The sequence below is a fragment of the Poecilia reticulata genome, linkage group LG18 (genome assembly GCF_000633615.1).
Source record: "Poecilia reticulata strain Guanapo linkage group LG18, Guppy_female_1.0+MT, whole genome shotgun sequence".
Lineage (NCBI taxonomy): Eukaryota > Metazoa > Chordata > Actinopteri > Cyprinodontiformes > Poeciliidae > Poecilia > Poecilia reticulata.
In genome coordinates, this window is record NC_024348.1 from 3548953 (window position 1) to 3566447 (window position 17495).

The window sequence follows — 17495 nt, forward strand, 5'->3', positions numbered from 1 at the left end:
GATGCATAAAACTGAAAATGTTTTTGTTACTCTGTGTTCATGTTTGTGTGATGCTGAGATGGGACTGAGGATGAAAATCCTTTTTAATTAACCAGACAACCAGCAAAAAAAGGAAAGAAGTCACAATCAAAACTGTCAAATGATTTTATTATCCCATGAAAATAACTCAAAAGTAGTCCAAACAGTTTGGATGTATTGTTTTATCCTTCTTTTCTTACAGAAAGTTCCTGTTTAAGTCTAAGAAGTGATGGAAAGCAGTGGAAAGCTCATGTTTGTCCTGTTATGCATTTTTCACATACGTTTGCGGTGCCTCTGTATCCGAGAGGAAAATATATTAAACTTGAAAAATATCTCACTAATGAGATATTGACATACAGAGAAAAAAAACACTTACAAAAACGAGATAACAGCAGATAAAGCACAAATGCAAACTGCCACATCTTGTCTTGGTGACTCTGGTAATATTCAACGTTTGTCCTCATGTTTCCTTCACTCAGTGAAACTCTGGTCAGAATTGTTCAGCATGTGTTTCATCCTGCAGAGGGATGTGCTACACAGACATATCAGTTGATGAGTAGCTTAATGCTACGCTTCTTTTCCCCGCCGGTGCCGACTCACACATTCCTCGCCAATCTCTCAACACTTCCACAGCAGAGAGTGTTAAGGATGTTCAGCAGGACGTTCTAAACATGGCAACTATTTATTTATTTATTTATTTTGAACAAAGTAAAAACAAGAAAACAAAACTATTGACATGTAATTTTACATTATCTACATTTAGAAGATACAAGATCTTATGGTTTCCTGTCGCTCTCAATCTCATTAACTTTTAAACATTTGGATCTCCAAACACCAGATAAACTTAAATTATTTCCACCTTATAATGACACTTAAATCTCACATTCTTGTCCTTAAATGTACAATTATTTATACATTTTAAATTTTTGGTCTTTGAAACATATCTTGTACAACATATAAGCTCCTTTATAAACAGTTTGTTTTTTTTATCTGGTTTATATTTGTCCGTTTTTTAACTCATCATTCAGTCCATTCCATAAATCAGACGCAATACTTTTTTTTATGTCCTTTTCCTCTTAAATTATAATCCCCCTCTCTGTCACAAAACATTTTTTGTATGTTATAAACATTTAAAGAAAATCAATGAGACCAAAAAGAGAGAGAGAGAGAGAGCAACACTAATGATGTTCAGTTCTTCCCTTGTTTAAAGCACAGAACCGTTTGGGTTTACTTCAGTGAAGTGAAGGAAGCCATTCAGTCTGTTGGCCACGCCTCTAAATATTGAATTAATATTAACTGCCTTATTTGGATCTGCTTGTTTCTCTTTGTGGTGGAATGTGGTTGTGTGCAGCACAGGCAACTTCTGGTAATCTTCATAGCGCCAAACTGGTGCATTGCTGGGTTTCAATATGACGTAGCACTGACATCAAGTAATGCAGATGGGGGTCAGTTGATCACCTTGACGCTGGGTAAATCCTCAAGATTGTATGACAAGTCTGTTATATCGAGACCATATGGATCATATCCTAAATATATGCGCACTTGTTTGAGATACCTTGTCTGTGCCACCTCAGGTTATTAACGTACTTGCTGTGATCCATTTTGCTCTATTTTGTATCGGAGGAACCAACTTCCTGACACCCATCTGAATTTTGGGTCACATGTCTGCAACCCAGTAATTACATATGTCACGGCCAAACTTTAGCAACCTCAACAGAGGTCCATGCCTCCAGGAAACAACCGTTTCTGATTAGCCGAGAGTCTAGAAAACACGAAGAGTAGAACAACCAGCTACGCTTTCCATAGTCTGCCTGGTTTTTACTAAGCTGCGTTTGGTATGCTACTTGATTATTTTAAAACTTTGAACCTTCTTCAAAACACAGAGAAACTTTTTATTAGAAGTATCAAAATATTAGGAGAAAATTGCAAAAATCACCATGACAGCCAGCTGTATAAAAAGACATTTATTTATAAATGTGACTTCAAATGCCCCACAAAAAGATTGTCATATTCAAATGTTGTTCTACAGTCCCAAACTTGAACTGTGCAAAAAGAACCCAGGCAGAATAAAATACATGCACATATCTGTACACTCTGTCAGCAAAATAGATCTGATTACAAAACATAGTCCTCGTTAAAAACACCTCTGGATTTCTTTTACCAAGCATCTCATTTTTTTTTAAACGTCTTGAAAATGAATATATTTCATTTTTCTTCCTCTTGGTGTTCTATATGAAAATAGTGAGATGCAATATAGCTGCAGTTTGTATAGACGACTTCTGAACGTCATCACTTTTTTTTCTTTGCCTCTTCCACATTTTTAGCAGCAGATTCTCAAAAATAATTAGGTGACATTTTATTTTCTACAACAGTTAAAACAAAAAATCCAACTAAGTGCTTCAGTGAGATCAGCAGACAATGTCATGATTTTTTTGGTAGTCAGAGGACATGTATGAAACTGACACAGTGGCTCATATATTTAGTAGGGACGCACAAAAGATCACTATGTTTTATAGTGGTGGAGGGGTGGTGGGGGTGGGGAGGCTCAGGGGGGTGAGGCTGCTATCCAGACGGGGCTAGGACCAGAAAAGAGGCCTGAGTTGTAGGGAAGTTGGTGTTACGATGACAGTCATACACACATTCCTGACATTGTCCACGTCCTAACAGAAGTATTTTGCAGAATCTTGAGTGGGTCATTGTAACAGGGTGAATCTGGTGAAAACATCTTGCAATTGGAAACTTTAGCTAGTATTTCTGTACATCGATGAACCGACATTATTACATTCATAAAAAAGTGATAATGTCTGTGTCATGTACCTGTGTTTAAAGTTTCACTCAAATTAGCCTCCAAATAAAACTATTTCCTCCACAAGGATCGACTGCGGAGCAACAGCACGGTCACAAGTTTCTGCTCACCATGTTTTTAAAACTCAGCGTGTGTTACATACAACAAACCACTTTGATTTTGAGCTATTATGCGACAAATTAGGATCTATTGTCTACTTCTGATCAACAGAGTCAATTATACGTACATGCTCATACAGTTAAACCCAAAATTACTCGTATCTGAAGATGTTTTAAAGCTGCAGTGCGTAACTTATAAAAAAATGTTTTATACATATTTGTTAAAGCTGTCATTATGTTGTGGAACAGTGAGACAGATAATCTGAAAAAAAAAAAATAAAGAAATCGATCTCCTCACTTAGCTATTTTTTCCATCTGAAGGATGGCAGAACACCGGTCCCGACAGAAAACAACCAAACAGAGAAGGGGGGGGGGGGACTTAGCGCTGTCAATCAACCTCAGAAACGCATTGCAAAACATGCCGACGGTGGAGAAACAACTTGGAATTATGGGAAAACCATTTATCCGTCGTCTTCAGTGGCCATGTTAACTAGCCTTCGCATTCAAGACACGCTATGCTAACAAGGAGAAGCTGCGCTGCAGCAGGCGCAAAGGCATGATTGACAGCGCTAACGGTATGTTCACACCAAACAAGCTTTGCGTGTTTGGTTTACATTCAGAGTCTATGGCGCGTCCAGGGCCTGTTGCAGCGTGTTTGGAGTGTTTTCAGTGTTTGACACATCCAACAAATGGGTCAGCAACAGAAAATTAGCTAGCCCTCATCCACAAAGAATTTGAAGGTAAACCAAGACGCAAAACGCGTATGGTGCGAATGCACCATTGTCTGCATTCAAAGTGCACACGCGTTGAACTTGAAGCACTGGACGCGTTTTTGAAGCATTTGGTGTGAACACACCATAAGACCCTCCTCCTGGCTCTGATTGGTTGTTTCTGGTAAGCACTGGGAGGATGAGGAAGACCTTAACTTCTACACATACCCTACTCTGTCAACATAGTGACTTTTCCAACAAATATGTAAAAAAAAACAAAAAAAAAAGTATTACAGTTACATACTGCAGCTATAAGGTTTAAAGTTCTCTTATTTTACAAGCATGTGTCTTCTGACTGGAGTTACTAACACGTTGAAGTGACCCAGAAAGGTGGGACCTAACTCAAGACGGTGGGAACTAATGATGAGGCTGATGGCAGGTAAGCCTTCAAATGTCAAAGACCTGGAACTCATCACATAAGATTCATCCAAAAAAATATTTGTAGAAACTTTTAAATTATTCTATATTCTAATGCCAAACAGTTGTTGGAACTTATTACATAGAAGAGTATAGAAAACGTAGAAAAAGAGCATAGGAAACGTATGCAAGTGTCAGGTGAGGGCTGGGGGTTAAAGGGTTGGTTTGGCATTTTTGAAGTGAGATTCTGTGAAGTTATTGTCAATAGTTTCTCTTCGTGCAGTAGAGAAACTATTGACAATAAAATGTTAGCTGTGGCATCTGTGAGCTCATCATTTGTTTTAGTTGACTATTTAGCTCTCAAACTAAAAATGTTACATTGTTAGTGTGTCGGTGTCAGCATTGTACTATTAGTCTACACTTCACAAGATAGAGCTGTTGTGCTTATTGCTGCTTTGTGAAGTTAAACATCTCTTATGATGCAGCACACCTCCAACTTGCAAGCTTTCCCTCCAAGGATGCTTTTACTTCTCAACAAGCTCACTGTAATTTGAAGCCATGCACGGCTACCATTAACAATAATAACTTCACAGAATACTTCAAAATCAAACCTTTAACCTGCTTTTTCCAATCCAGAACCAAACACATGGCTGATGTGGCGCCCTCTAAGAAAAAAGCCACTGTTCCAAAACAGACAACATCATTTTGGGCTAAAACTTGCAACTGCCCACATAGAAAATCTAAATACCTTCTAGAGAAATGTTTTACATTCAGGTGAGACAAAGCCTGAGCTGCTATTAGATGTTGGTGTGAGTCTTTCCAACGCAACACTACTGGTCCCATCTGTCAAGCATGGTGGTGGTAGGATTATATTGAGCGTCAGTTGGTTTGCCCTCACTGGGTGGAATAATGAAGATGGAGGATTACCTCCAAATGATTCAACTTAACCTAAATCTAACTGGTAGATTGTTGATGGCCTGTGGGTTAATGCCAGAACTGTGGCAGGAAACTAACCAATTTATATCTTTTCTACCAATTTTGCCAAGAAGAGTGGTGGAAAATCCAGGCATGCACAGTGTCTGGTCTAAGTGTACTTTACTAATGGATATTAAATCAAATATTATTAGCTTAACTGTATGTATATATCTGACCCTGCCTGGATAAGAGGAAACATACAGCAACTTCTAATTTGTGCGCTGCTGTTGTGGTGAGTGACAGTAAATCCAACCAATCAGCTGTGGTTGGGCTTTGTTCAGCCAATCAAAGTTCAGGGTATGTTTTGTTGTAAACTTAGCACACTTAGAAGCTGAACAGATATTAGTTGCTATAACCGTAGCAACCTGAAGTAGTTGCTTTAACCATGGCAGCTTAATGTGACATTCCTGCTATTAGATTTTAACAAAAGGTTTGGAGTATATGACTGAAAGAAGAACCAGCACAGAAGAGAATTTGCAACGAAAAAGGATTTTGAGCTCCTCTAAATGTATTCCTTGAAAATGGGATAGGTCTGTAATTTTAGGGAAGTTTTGAACAGGTGTAAGATTTTTTTGATGGACATTTACTTAAAAAAAGAAGAAGAAAGTAGAGATTTAAACATGTTAGAGCAGGCTGTTTTCTTTTTTCTCTCAATACTTAGAATTGTATATGAGAGTCAGGGGGGTTTCTTTGTCTGTGTGCCCTGAAACAATTGATTACCAGTGCAGTAGATGTGAACCTTTGACCCTCCATGAATTTGCAGAGCCTTTGTTTCATTTAGCTGCCAAAGCACAAATTAGGTCTGGCACTTCATCTGCCCTTCACCTGAACTCACTGCCTGAACAATGTCCTCACAGTACTTCAAGCCACAACATAACTTACAACACATGACTGAGTAAAAATTATTCTGTTACACAGTCAATTTATTGATCATAAACATCAATCTTCATAGAAATGTTCCACCTCCCAGCTGCCTAATTTCAAATATTGCCAAGTGAAAGGTCTTGCTGAAGTAATCGGCTGATGCAGCTGATGTTTTACAAGACTATCTGAAAGTGCAAAGATATTACTGAGGCAAGACTGGACACACACACACACACACACACACACACACACACATGCATACACACATATTTCTTAATTATAGCTTTTGTTCTTGTTCTGGTTTGTTTTAGCCTTTAACCACATCTAATTTCCTCAAGCCTACCGACTGAGCTACAAACCAGTGACGGACCACCAAACTGCTCAATCTGATGTGCCAAAATGCACCATCAGTTTTAAACACAACTTCTACTTTTATTGTTAATACAAAAGTGGACAAACCCGCCCCAAACATCACACTGTTCAAGTTTCGCTCCCATATTGTTTGGACAGAAACGCCACTGGTGTCTATAGAGTACCAGCATGTTCTCTGAGGAACACAAACCACATTTATTTTTCCACTTGCAGTTGTCTGTGTTGCTAGTCGGCACTAGTGAGTGGTTATAGTTTAAGAAGTGAGCTGAGTTCACAACCAATGGACTTAACAGTATGTGCTGTATGTCCATTGGACTTACAGCAATGTGTAATAGTCTTCAAATGTTTAAGACTATTACACCTTCACCAACATTTTATTGGACAATGTTTCTAACTCATTAAGAAGTTTTCATTGGAATTCAACCATCTAAAATGTTTACACTGAGTTTACACATGTCCTAAAATAGTCATGTTTGCATTAGTTTGGATGAACTGCCTTCAGATCTGTAAATTCAGTTTTGCACTACACTGTTTTTCCATATTTTCCACCAGTCTGTGTTGCTAGCTGTCAAAACTAACTTAGCAATGAAGATGGTTTTTAATCACTGATTGCTATCAGACATGTGAAATTTAAGTATTTGATGATGCAGAGTCTGAATCTTTCCTTTCCGTTTCTCAGAATGGTGACACATGTTTAGTCCAGAACTGAATTATTAATATTTGGAGTAATTTGTTGAAGTTCAAAAGGTAATGCTAAGGTGTTATCCTGGGTGGAGAACTTGTTGAAAATGTTCTAATATTTTATGCCCTTCAGATGAAGTTGTTCTCATGTTTAACAAACTGCTCTGGAACTCTAACATTCAACCGACCGCCACTGGAAGCTGTCTGGGAATATCTGAAGGGAAACTTTGCTGGTTTCGGCTGCACAAATATAGCAGATATAACAATGCTGCACTCTTGAATTAGTAACTGCCTTTCTTCCCTCAATTTGATTTTATAGGATTGTTTCACGGATTTTAATTAAGGGAAAGGTTAATTAAGGGAAAGGGAAAGGTTGTGGGACATTCACATTAAATTTTCTATCTAGAAGGAACAACCATTACCACAAAATATTTGTGCACTCTTCAGTGACAACTCTCATATAGCTGCTGTTTCTCCTGAGTCATTAAATAATTTTAATATTAGCAATGCACAAAAAAACAAAGAAAAAACTAAGTACCAGAGTAAAACCTGTTAAATGTTCAATCATACTGTCAATAAACTGACTGTTTTGGAACATTTAGCAAGATGCTTGAAAAGAACAAAATAAATATTTAGTTGAAGCTTTACCAAACGTCTAAGCGTTCTATCTGCATGACGCACTTTATGAGCAGTACCAACTTTTGGTGATAGAAAATATGAAGGTGAACAGAGTTCTATCCATACTGCAGATGAAAACCAGACAAAGAAAAAGCAGAGATTCTGAAACTATGTGGCAACTTGTTGTGCATGGAGATAACTAGCTTAGCCACTGAATGGTTCTGTATGCGTCTAAAGACGAAACATGCAGAGATAAATGACTGGAACCATCCAATCGCCCATGTTCATCAGCAAAATGACTCAACTACTGCCACTTAAAATGCATATAGTCAGATAACTATATAGTCATAAGTACCTTTTGAAACTGGAAGCAGAAGTTAAAGCTGCAGTATGTAACCTCAGTTATATTTGTTGAAACTGTCACCATCTTGTGACAATATGAGTCACATAATGTGTGAAAAGAAATCTAACTCCTCTGCCTTCTTCAAGTGCTAACAAGAAGCAACCAATCAGAGCTTGGAGGAGGGTCTTAGCGCTGTTATTTATGCTCATGTACACATCGCTCATTTCCCCGCTGCTGCCATAGGGGAAATAAACAACTTTTCTGGGATGGCAAGTTATTTTTCCGCCATTAGTACATTTTAGCAGCACGTATTCGAGCAAGACTGACATCACTAAGCCCCTCCTCCTGGCTCTGATTGGTTGTTTTTGGTGCATTTCTTCAGATGGCAAGAGAAGCAGTGGGAGGAGGAGACAGAGCTCAATCTTTTCACAGATTATCTGTCTGATACTGTACTGTCACAGCATGATGACAGCTTTAATAAATACGCAAAAAAAAAACAAAAACATTTTGTTACACACTGCAGCTTTAAACAGACATTTTTTTGAAGCTCACATTTCTGAATTAAAATGAACTTTTATTGATCCAATTAAATATTCCAATCTTAAATGTCACGTTTTCATTAACTGTAAGTGAAATATAATCACAATTAACAGAAATGAAATCTATATTTTGCGCTTTCCCCAATTGAGTTATTGAAATAAATGAACTCTTCAATAATATTAAAATTGATTGAATATGACTAAACTTAGGACATATTAAAGATTGAGCCTCCGCTTTAAAAGAAAGTGGCAAAAAACTTGATGCTAAAAATCTAACCGTGAATATAAAAATAAACTAGATATCTTTCAGAATATATTAGTAATGACAGAATTTCTGTTCCTGTACTTCAGTGCAGCTGCAGCAGTATTGATTCTTCCAGAAGGTTCACACAGCCAGAGATAACAGAAACCCTGCTGAAGATGCAGTCAAAAGGGAAAGTGTAGCTCATAACAAGAAGCATGAATTCTGGATCAGCCAACAAAACCTGGACCTGCTTTAGATCCTCCTACGACCCGACTCATACAGCAGGGATGAAGGCCAAACCCAGTCATCACCATTTGTTTGGTTGTCCCAACAAATCAAGATAACAGCAAAATAAAGTGTCTGATTACCTCACAGACATGAAAGCTGCATAATAAAAGGAAAAACTGAAACATTTCACCAAATAAGCCTTTACTAAGTTTGACTCATGGTTTTTTATGTGGTTCCACAAACATTGAGTCGTGAAGATGATTTGTGTTCCGGTCATCAGGTCAGTGAAGGAACAGAACGTTCCCCGGAGCATTAACCTCGGTTTCAACATATTCTGAGATGTGAACGTCTTTCACTAGTTCACGACGTATAAAGGAAACCATAAATAATGATTACTTAGAAATTTGGCTCATTATAACCCCCCAAACTTGTCAGCACTATCCAATCAATTTGTAAAGGACATCAGCGCCAGTTTACCGTTAAAACACAACCAACCCCTTGATTGCCTAAATATTGTACAGCAACAGGACAAAAGCAGATAAGCCTGTGTAGGCAGAGAAAGGGGGTCAGGAAAAACAGAGCGAGCTGGGGGACGAGGTGAGGGAACAGACTGGAGTGGGGACGCCATAGTAGGAAGGGCTTGTTAAAGGAAAGAGCAACATGAAAAAGAGAAGAACTCCCATCAGGTAGGATGATAAAATGGCGAGGCGTTGGGGGTGCTCCAGTGCAGTGCTGATGGCTGGGAAACCCATGTAGTTACAAAAGGAGTGACAGAGAACCGGACCAATCAGATGACCTGGAAAAGACAGAGAGGTCAGAGTGACCAGAGGTCATGAAGACACGCAATCCTTCATGGTTACCATACAGTGCTTCCCCAGTAAACATGGCCGTCTGCCAGGCTGAGCGCCAATCACTTGTTTATTTTAAATAAACATTTAAATCCCACCTCGTGGTGGGATTTAAATGTTTAAATCCCAACCTACAGAAGCTCTGCTGAGAAGACAACGTTCATCATCCTAGCATGTAAATTTACACAAATCCATAGAAAATCCATACTGTAAAATAATCTAAATATTCTCTGATGGTAATGTCAATTTGTGGAGCCATTATTGTGTTTCAATGTTCCTAGCTTCAACTGTGTTTCAGTAAAAAAAAAAAGAAAACATCATCATATTTTACACTTAGCCAAATTAATAATTCTGGAAAAAAAAATCCATAATTTAATCCATAATTGAACCAAAAATATTCTCCAGTGGCCATGCCGACATCTGATAAATTATTATTTTTATGTCCCATTGTTAGAATCTTTTAATATCGTAGTGGTCAGGTTTTTCTACCAGACTGCTTTAAATTTGTACAATTTCATTCAGAACACTTCCCCCGCCTGGCCTGCTGGTGCTGGTCAGGGGGTTCGGCCGCCGCTGCATGGCAGCCTCAGTCAGGCTGTGACAGAGGCAAAGAGGGGCTGAAATGTTTTAACTTTTATTTATCCAGACCTGGAATGTAACTGAATAATAAATGAGACCTCACCTGTTCTGATAAAGATGAATGCAGTGTAAGCTCCAAACACTGCTGTGTAGGAGAACTGAAAAACTGCAGCAAACCAGAAACGCAAACATGTCATCAGAAGATTATTCTTCATGTTTGGTGATGCCAACAATAATCAGGATGAAAGAGGTCACCTCTCACCTGCTGAGAAGAAAATTCCTGACAGCGTGCCCTGTCTGAACCTCAGCAGCTCTATGACATGGTGAAAATGAGCTGAAATAGAGAACAGTTACAACTGTAGCAAAAAATACAGAATTTATGATTAATAACAGAGACACCAGCTGACGGGTCTAAAATGTACAAAATGTCCAGAAGAGATAAAGTCTTCTGGACAATCAGTCAACTTGTCTATTCTACAGAGATGACCTGAGGAAATACAAAGAGCAGTTTTCAAATGTTGATTTCATTTATAAATAGTAAAAAAAACTAAACTATTTTGGTCTTGTAGGAAAATGTAATTCAGTGACTCAGTGGTGCCAGCCTGTTTAGCCAAGGCAGGTTTGCTTACAGAGAAGCAAACAGTTGGAAATTCAAAGAGGCTTAAATTTTAAACTCAAAAAGTAAATAGGATTTAATAATTTGCCTTACAATGGTCTTAATATGCAAAACACCTAAAAGCATTGCGTAGATGAGAACATGGACTAAGCAGGAGTCTGAAGACTTCACTCTGTCATTAAGTAATTTACAGATCAGAAGAATACTAAGATCTATAATTTGACTATGATTATGCGTTGACACACAGATATAAAGTTGCATCTCGTCAGAGATGTTTAACCAGCAGCCTGAAAATGGACCTTTAGTAACGTCTCACCAGATGACTAATTACCAAATGACACACAGTAGTGCCTGCTGTCCGTTTCAGACCTGAATCAGAGTCCTAAACAATCCCACCTGTTTCCTCAGTATATTATGATCAACTGAGTTAAATAACAGACAAATTCTAGAACTATTGTTAAGATTTACATCATTTAAAACTTTTACCATGTAGCCAGCTAGCTAGACAGCTTTGTATTACCCTGTCGGAAAATTGGTTTGCAGCACTGAAGCATGAGCATTCATATAAAAGACATACATACACAAAAATGAATAACCAACATGCAACATTAACAGCAAAGAAGTTAAGTCTCAGTCATTTATACCATTTTACTGTTTCATGATTTATTCACTTGAGCGTGCTGCATAGTGACAATGACCTTTCTTTGTGAAAAAAAGATTTATGTGTTGTGTGCTATTCCCCATCATGCTTGCCCAGAGTTTGCCGCTGAATTTTACTCACCCACTCCAAAAAACAGAGGGCAGGTGAAGATGGCAGTGGAAGGACCGGCACACGGCACCAGCATGGGCAACATGCAGGCCCTGAACACCAACTCTTCAGTCAGTGGTGCCACCACCTGATTCCTCAACCAGCGCATGTCGCTGAGGCACAGCGTCCAGAAGCACGGGTCTTTAACGAGAGGCAAACAAGAAGTGAAAGCTCTGCTGCTGTAAAGTCGATGCAAAATGTTTTTCTCCAGAAATAAAATTCATTTGTAACTTTATTTACAAATGTACTGACTGATGCATCAAAGAGGGTGAAATAGAGATTCACCAATCAGGGATTTTTGGCTGATTCCCTTTTTATCATTTTTGTACAATTCTGACCTGCTGATATACATTTCAGGAAAAATCAATAGCCCTTCCTGTTATTTGTCACTGGTCAAGAGAAAAAAAAATTCTGGGGGCTTTCAACTCTTTTAGGGTCATGTTGATGAGCTGAATCCTAAAATGACATTGGTTTTGCTCAATCAGGTCAACTTTCTGAACTATGGAGCAACATGAGCATCAAAATGCAGGACTTGTTCTCACATCTGGAGAATCTGATCAATGAGTGATGAGCAGGAGGAGAGATTCCATCAGGTCAGGGAGAGACGGAGAATTTTACAATGAAGACGTGATGTTCAGGTCACATGTACTTAACATTATCAGTGTTTATTATTCAATTTACAGAAACCCATGGTTGTAACATTTAATTAATATACTCAGTTAGAAACAATTATTTTTCTCTCCTAAAACCTTTTTTGGATGAGAAATATTAACGGAAATGAACTGATAATGTCACAAAAATGTCATCAATTTATTCAGATGATCAGATTGCCACATAGAGAATGTAGAAAACCATTTCATATTTTAGTCCCTGCACTGTAGGGAATTTATCTAACTAAATATCTAACTCAATATTAAAACTATTTCTTGCGTCACAGATTATGATTTTATGAAACCCAGAGTGCTTTTCATCTAAAATGTTTTCTCATTCCAGTAACCAGACAAAAACAAAAATACCTTTTCTTGTTCAAAGTGAAAGATAATTTAGCTACAACTATGTAACTATTTGACTAAAAGGAATCTGAGCTTGTTTTTATCCATCAACCACAGAATGTTTAAAATGGAAAGAGACTGAACATATTTCAAGTGATACATTAATAATATCCACTAAGAAGAGCCAGTCATTATGTTATTAAATGATACAATTATCCAAAAAATTAAACACTATAATTAAAGTATAATGCGCAGCCATATTTATAAAGAATGTGGATAAAAAATTGGCAACAGATAAACTGGGATGTTCAACATGTAACATGAATGTGCAAAAAACAGAGCTGGTGCTAATGTTTCGGAAACAAAGAGGCAGTTAGGTTGACATGGGATTCAACCAAACTCCTTAATGTGTGTCAACGTAGGCAGACAAACTAAAGTTTAAAATGAAATGCTCGTTTATACAGAAAAGCAAAAAGAAAGCTTCTGGACTCACCAAGTACCACACGAACACCGTCTGTGAAGCTCCAGGGACTGTCCATGGACAGCTGCATTAGTGGGCCCAGAAACAGGACCTGCAGGAAAACACAGCATCAGTTCAGCTTTATACATAAAACACCAGATTCACATCTGGACAGTTTCTCCCACCCACTGACTGATCCTTAGGAGCTGAAACAGGTTAGGCTAAAGGAAAAACTCCTTCACTGTTGGTGAAAAGCAAACATCACAATCACACACAGTAAATTATTAGCAAAAGTAAGTACACCCTCACATATTATACATCTTTTCATGAGATACGACACTTTACAAATTTAACAGTGTAAATTTGCCATCTCCTCAACACACAGACAATAATATGTAAACAGGTGGCAACAAAAGTGAGTACACCTTTCAGATTAAAATCAATTAGTCCTGAAACTAATAATGAAATAATATTGTATGTGGTGGATAAACAACCACAAACAAACCCCTAAAACATTTAATGTCCCTATTACATGTTTCTACAGTCTAACTAGCTCAAGCTGTAAGAACTATTTCCCTTCTGTGGTTATTAGGATTCGACTTCAGCATTTTTCCCAGAATGTATTCAGAGTGGATGATTTCTTACCATAGTCAGCAGTAGAGGAAGAACAATCGCAGGAATAAAACCTTCAAGGCGAATCCCCAAGAGGGCCAGCAATGGTGAGACAGTCTGACAAAAAAACACATCAAAGGTACAGTAAGGATAAAAACAGTATTTACTTAAACATGTAGGACTTTTGCCTTATCAGCTGACATTAAGGCAAAGAAGATAGGCAAACTCATTCAAAACAAAATACTTCAAATCAGTCACACATCAGGGGCCTTATGCATAAAGCGTGCATGCGCACAAAAAATGTGCGCCGCCATATTTTACGCACAATCAGCATGTATAAAAATTAAATTTGCTTCAACGTTTGCGTAAATATACGCACACGTTTTCTGTGAACAATATCAAACTACAAAGCATCAAAACTCACCTAAATACACTGAAATCTGACTATATTCAGTGTTTTTTAGACCAAGAAGCTTCAAACCTGTTGTTTTTTCATGATTTTAATATTTTATTGTTTAAACGTAAATGATGAAACTGAACCGCATTTTTCCTCAGACAATAAGCTAACACGCACACAAAATAAAGAAAATTAAAATAGAAGGATGCGTAAACCTCACTTGAATGTAAATAATACTTTTCCTCTGTTTTTATCTCATAAAGATTGGTCTGTGCGCCAAAGCGCATGAAATGCATCTATGGGGTCATTTCTTATTCAGACTAAAAAAGAAACAAAATACTTCAAAATACTTAAGTCTTTTCTGACTAAAAAAGAAAACAACGTTGGATCAGCAGATTAACTCTAGACAGATCAGGTTTGATTATTTTTAAGGTGAGCAGGTGTGTAGACAATCACACATATTCAAGTAGCTGCGTGAAGGCGAGCCGCGTAAATGTGGAGCGCTTTGGCTCTGATGGAGAACATCGCCAATGGAAGGATTCAGAGGGAGTGATTGATCAGATTGATCTGCTGGGAAATATTGATGATGGTTTATTAGGGTTTAGATTAATCCAGACTGAACATCCTGGATCTCTGAGCAAAACTTAAAGAGCTGTGCGGTACCGGTACCGATACCGGTCCAGCTGCAGTCATCCTTCAGTCGAGCCATGCCCGCTTTGTGAATGCGCCATATGGACAGAAAGCATCTCGATTCCGTAAATGTACAACTTATGCACATGATTCCACTATTTAGAATAAACATCCACATTCCGACTCAAAGGACTCTCTGACAGGCTGTCTGCCCGGCTGAAAGCGCTACTGTTCACACATCTCTGCTACTGATTGCATCTCTTTATTTTTTTATTTGGATATTTTTTTTCTCTTTAAAATGTATTATTTTTATTTTAGTGAGGTTACCGCATGTGCCCTGAAAGCTCCTTTTAAATAAAATATATAGTTATTATTATTATAAATATTTATACTGCTACAAACAAGGACGTTGCCATGGTTATTGCTTCACGTGGTGGCAGACTTCCGGGTATTTATACTAATTTACATATGCATTTATGGGAGCGACAGGGCGGACCAGCAGCTGCCTCAATTTCCCGCAAATTGGGGTGTACAAAGGAAAGGTGTGCAGTCACGTGCCTGAACATGGCTTTATACAGCCAAATTTTTTTGTGCGCCGCACTTTTCTACATTTTTCCAAACGCCAAGCTTTAGTGTGAAAACAGCGCACTCTTTTCTGCATGAGGCCCCAGATAAGTAATGACTGAATACACATCTTAGCCATGTTTTGATCATGCATGTCAGGCTGCATATGAATACCTGTACCACATGCCTGAAAAGTTACTGCTTTACAAAAAACTGCACTCATTTGTAGCCACAGCTGACATTTATTGGTTTGGACCCAGTTTGATGCACTAATCTTTAATTTAGCCATCAAGCATATAATGTAATAATGACAAAAACCTGCAATATGATGGGATGTCATACAGCTCAAGAAATTAAATAAAATTAACTTTATTTAAATGAAAGAATAATTTTCTTTTGAGGAATGTTTGGAGGTATTTGGCACATAAATATATGGATATATTTCAGTATAGTTTATTTCTGTAATTTCAGCTCTCTGTAAAAGACTGAATCCCTCAAAGACACAGTTCATTTGAACAAAGTTTGTTTTAAACTCACCTTGACTGATGTGAATTCTCTCCATGCCCAAACAAAGAGAGGCGACAGGCCCGACACGATCAGGACGCTGGTGAAGCGCCTCTTTATCACTGCAGGATGATCCCTGAAAACGGAGAACAAACATTAAGGTCAAAGTGCACTAGTGGGATTTAGACGGCCACAAACACACTGTCATGTCATGACATGACATGTTGCTGCCACTTGGGAGCTTTTCTAAGACAGTCAATCTTTGATAGTGGAGGAGATATAACTTGTCTGATGGTGGTTGTTTTTTTTCTTCTAAAAACCGATAGTTTGCTTTGTGACTAAAGAAAAACTGGATCTATGTTAAAACAGTTCAATAAGCTAAAGAGAGCAGCTGACAGGACGCAAGTAAATCTATAAACAATCACCTTTAGAAAGCCCCAGTAGCAACAAATCTCCATTTCTAAACAGCTTTAGCTTTATTGTCATTTTGTGAAATAGGTGAAAACTATCACAATCCTTCATTTGACACATTTTCTTTCATATACTCAATGAAGCGTTTGGAGTCATAAAATGTGGGTTTAAGCGGTGAGTTAAAAGGAACAAGGAACAGGGAAGGGAAACAGAAGAACTAAAGTCACAGAAATATGGGCTAGTTGATAATGTTCATTGGGATTTTTTTTCAGCTAGAGACAGGATGGATTGAGATAAAGAGGGAAACAGAGAACAAATAAGTTTTTGTTTTTCACGAGTTTTACAAACTAGTTTTAGTAGATTTTGCATTTACTGTAGAAGAATCCAGTTCAGTTGAGCATTCTAGGTATATTCTGGAGTAGCAGTAGCTTAGAGCAGCTAAATACCGCGGAATAGCCTTTAGTCTAATGCTCGTTAATACTCACCTGGGCAGGTCGCTCCTCCAGACATACAAACTGCCAACATAGCAGCAGGCAAGCAGAAGACAGGACAGCACTGACAGCCAGCACAGTCCACCCGAAGCCTCTTCCATCTGCTCTGTCACAATGCCTTCCTCCTCCGCCATGATGGTTCACACAGGTGAAGAAGGAGCACTAAGCAGAGCCGGGCTGGCTTCTGGACCATCTGGCACGCGCCAACATCAGCACAAATCAGAAGAATCTGTCAAAACTCTATAATACCTGTTAGTTCAACTGCTAGCGATTCGGCGCTTTCTAACTGCGTCATCATCGGTTTCCTTCTTTTTCCTCGGTATGTTGTAGTTTGAGACACCTCTGGGTATGTTATCGCCCCCAACTGGTGGAGATACATATGTAACCCAGGGTTCTAGCAGTTGGTTTTCCAGCCCCTCTGCAGCACTCTGTTAATGTGAATCAAAATGGTTTAGAGATTAATTCTATAAATTAGAATTTTATTGAGGAACTTTATCACTGTGAAAGTGATAATGGAAATGTATTACATACATTAAGTACACAGACCGGCTTCCCTTTATTTCTGTAAATTACGATGATTTAATCCTGCTTACGTTAAGGAAAACATGACATTTAAAATTAGAATACTACAACAAATAATTTAACAAAAATAAAAACATTTTATTAGAAA

The 17495-nt window shown here is 38.1% G+C and overlaps 1 protein-coding gene across 1 annotated transcript; it reads right to left on the reverse strand.

Moving 5' to 3' along the window:
* Window positions 1–1967: 1967 nt before the first annotated feature.
* Window positions 1968–17132, reverse strand: rce1a (Ras converting CAAX endopeptidase 1a). The gene is made up of 8 exons (XM_008434988.2): window positions 16820–17132; window positions 15957–16059; window positions 13862–13945; window positions 13250–13328; window positions 11738–11905; window positions 10603–10674; window positions 10444–10506; window positions 1968–9709 (listed from the first exon to the last, which is right to left on the reverse strand). Exons 1-8 carry the CDS (start codon window positions 16957–16959, stop codon window positions 9480–9482), a joined length of 939 nt encoding a protein of 312 aa, XP_008433210.1. The 5' UTR covers window positions 16960–17132; the 3' UTR covers window positions 1968–9479.
* Between the last annotated feature and the right edge of the window lie 363 nt (window positions 17133–17495).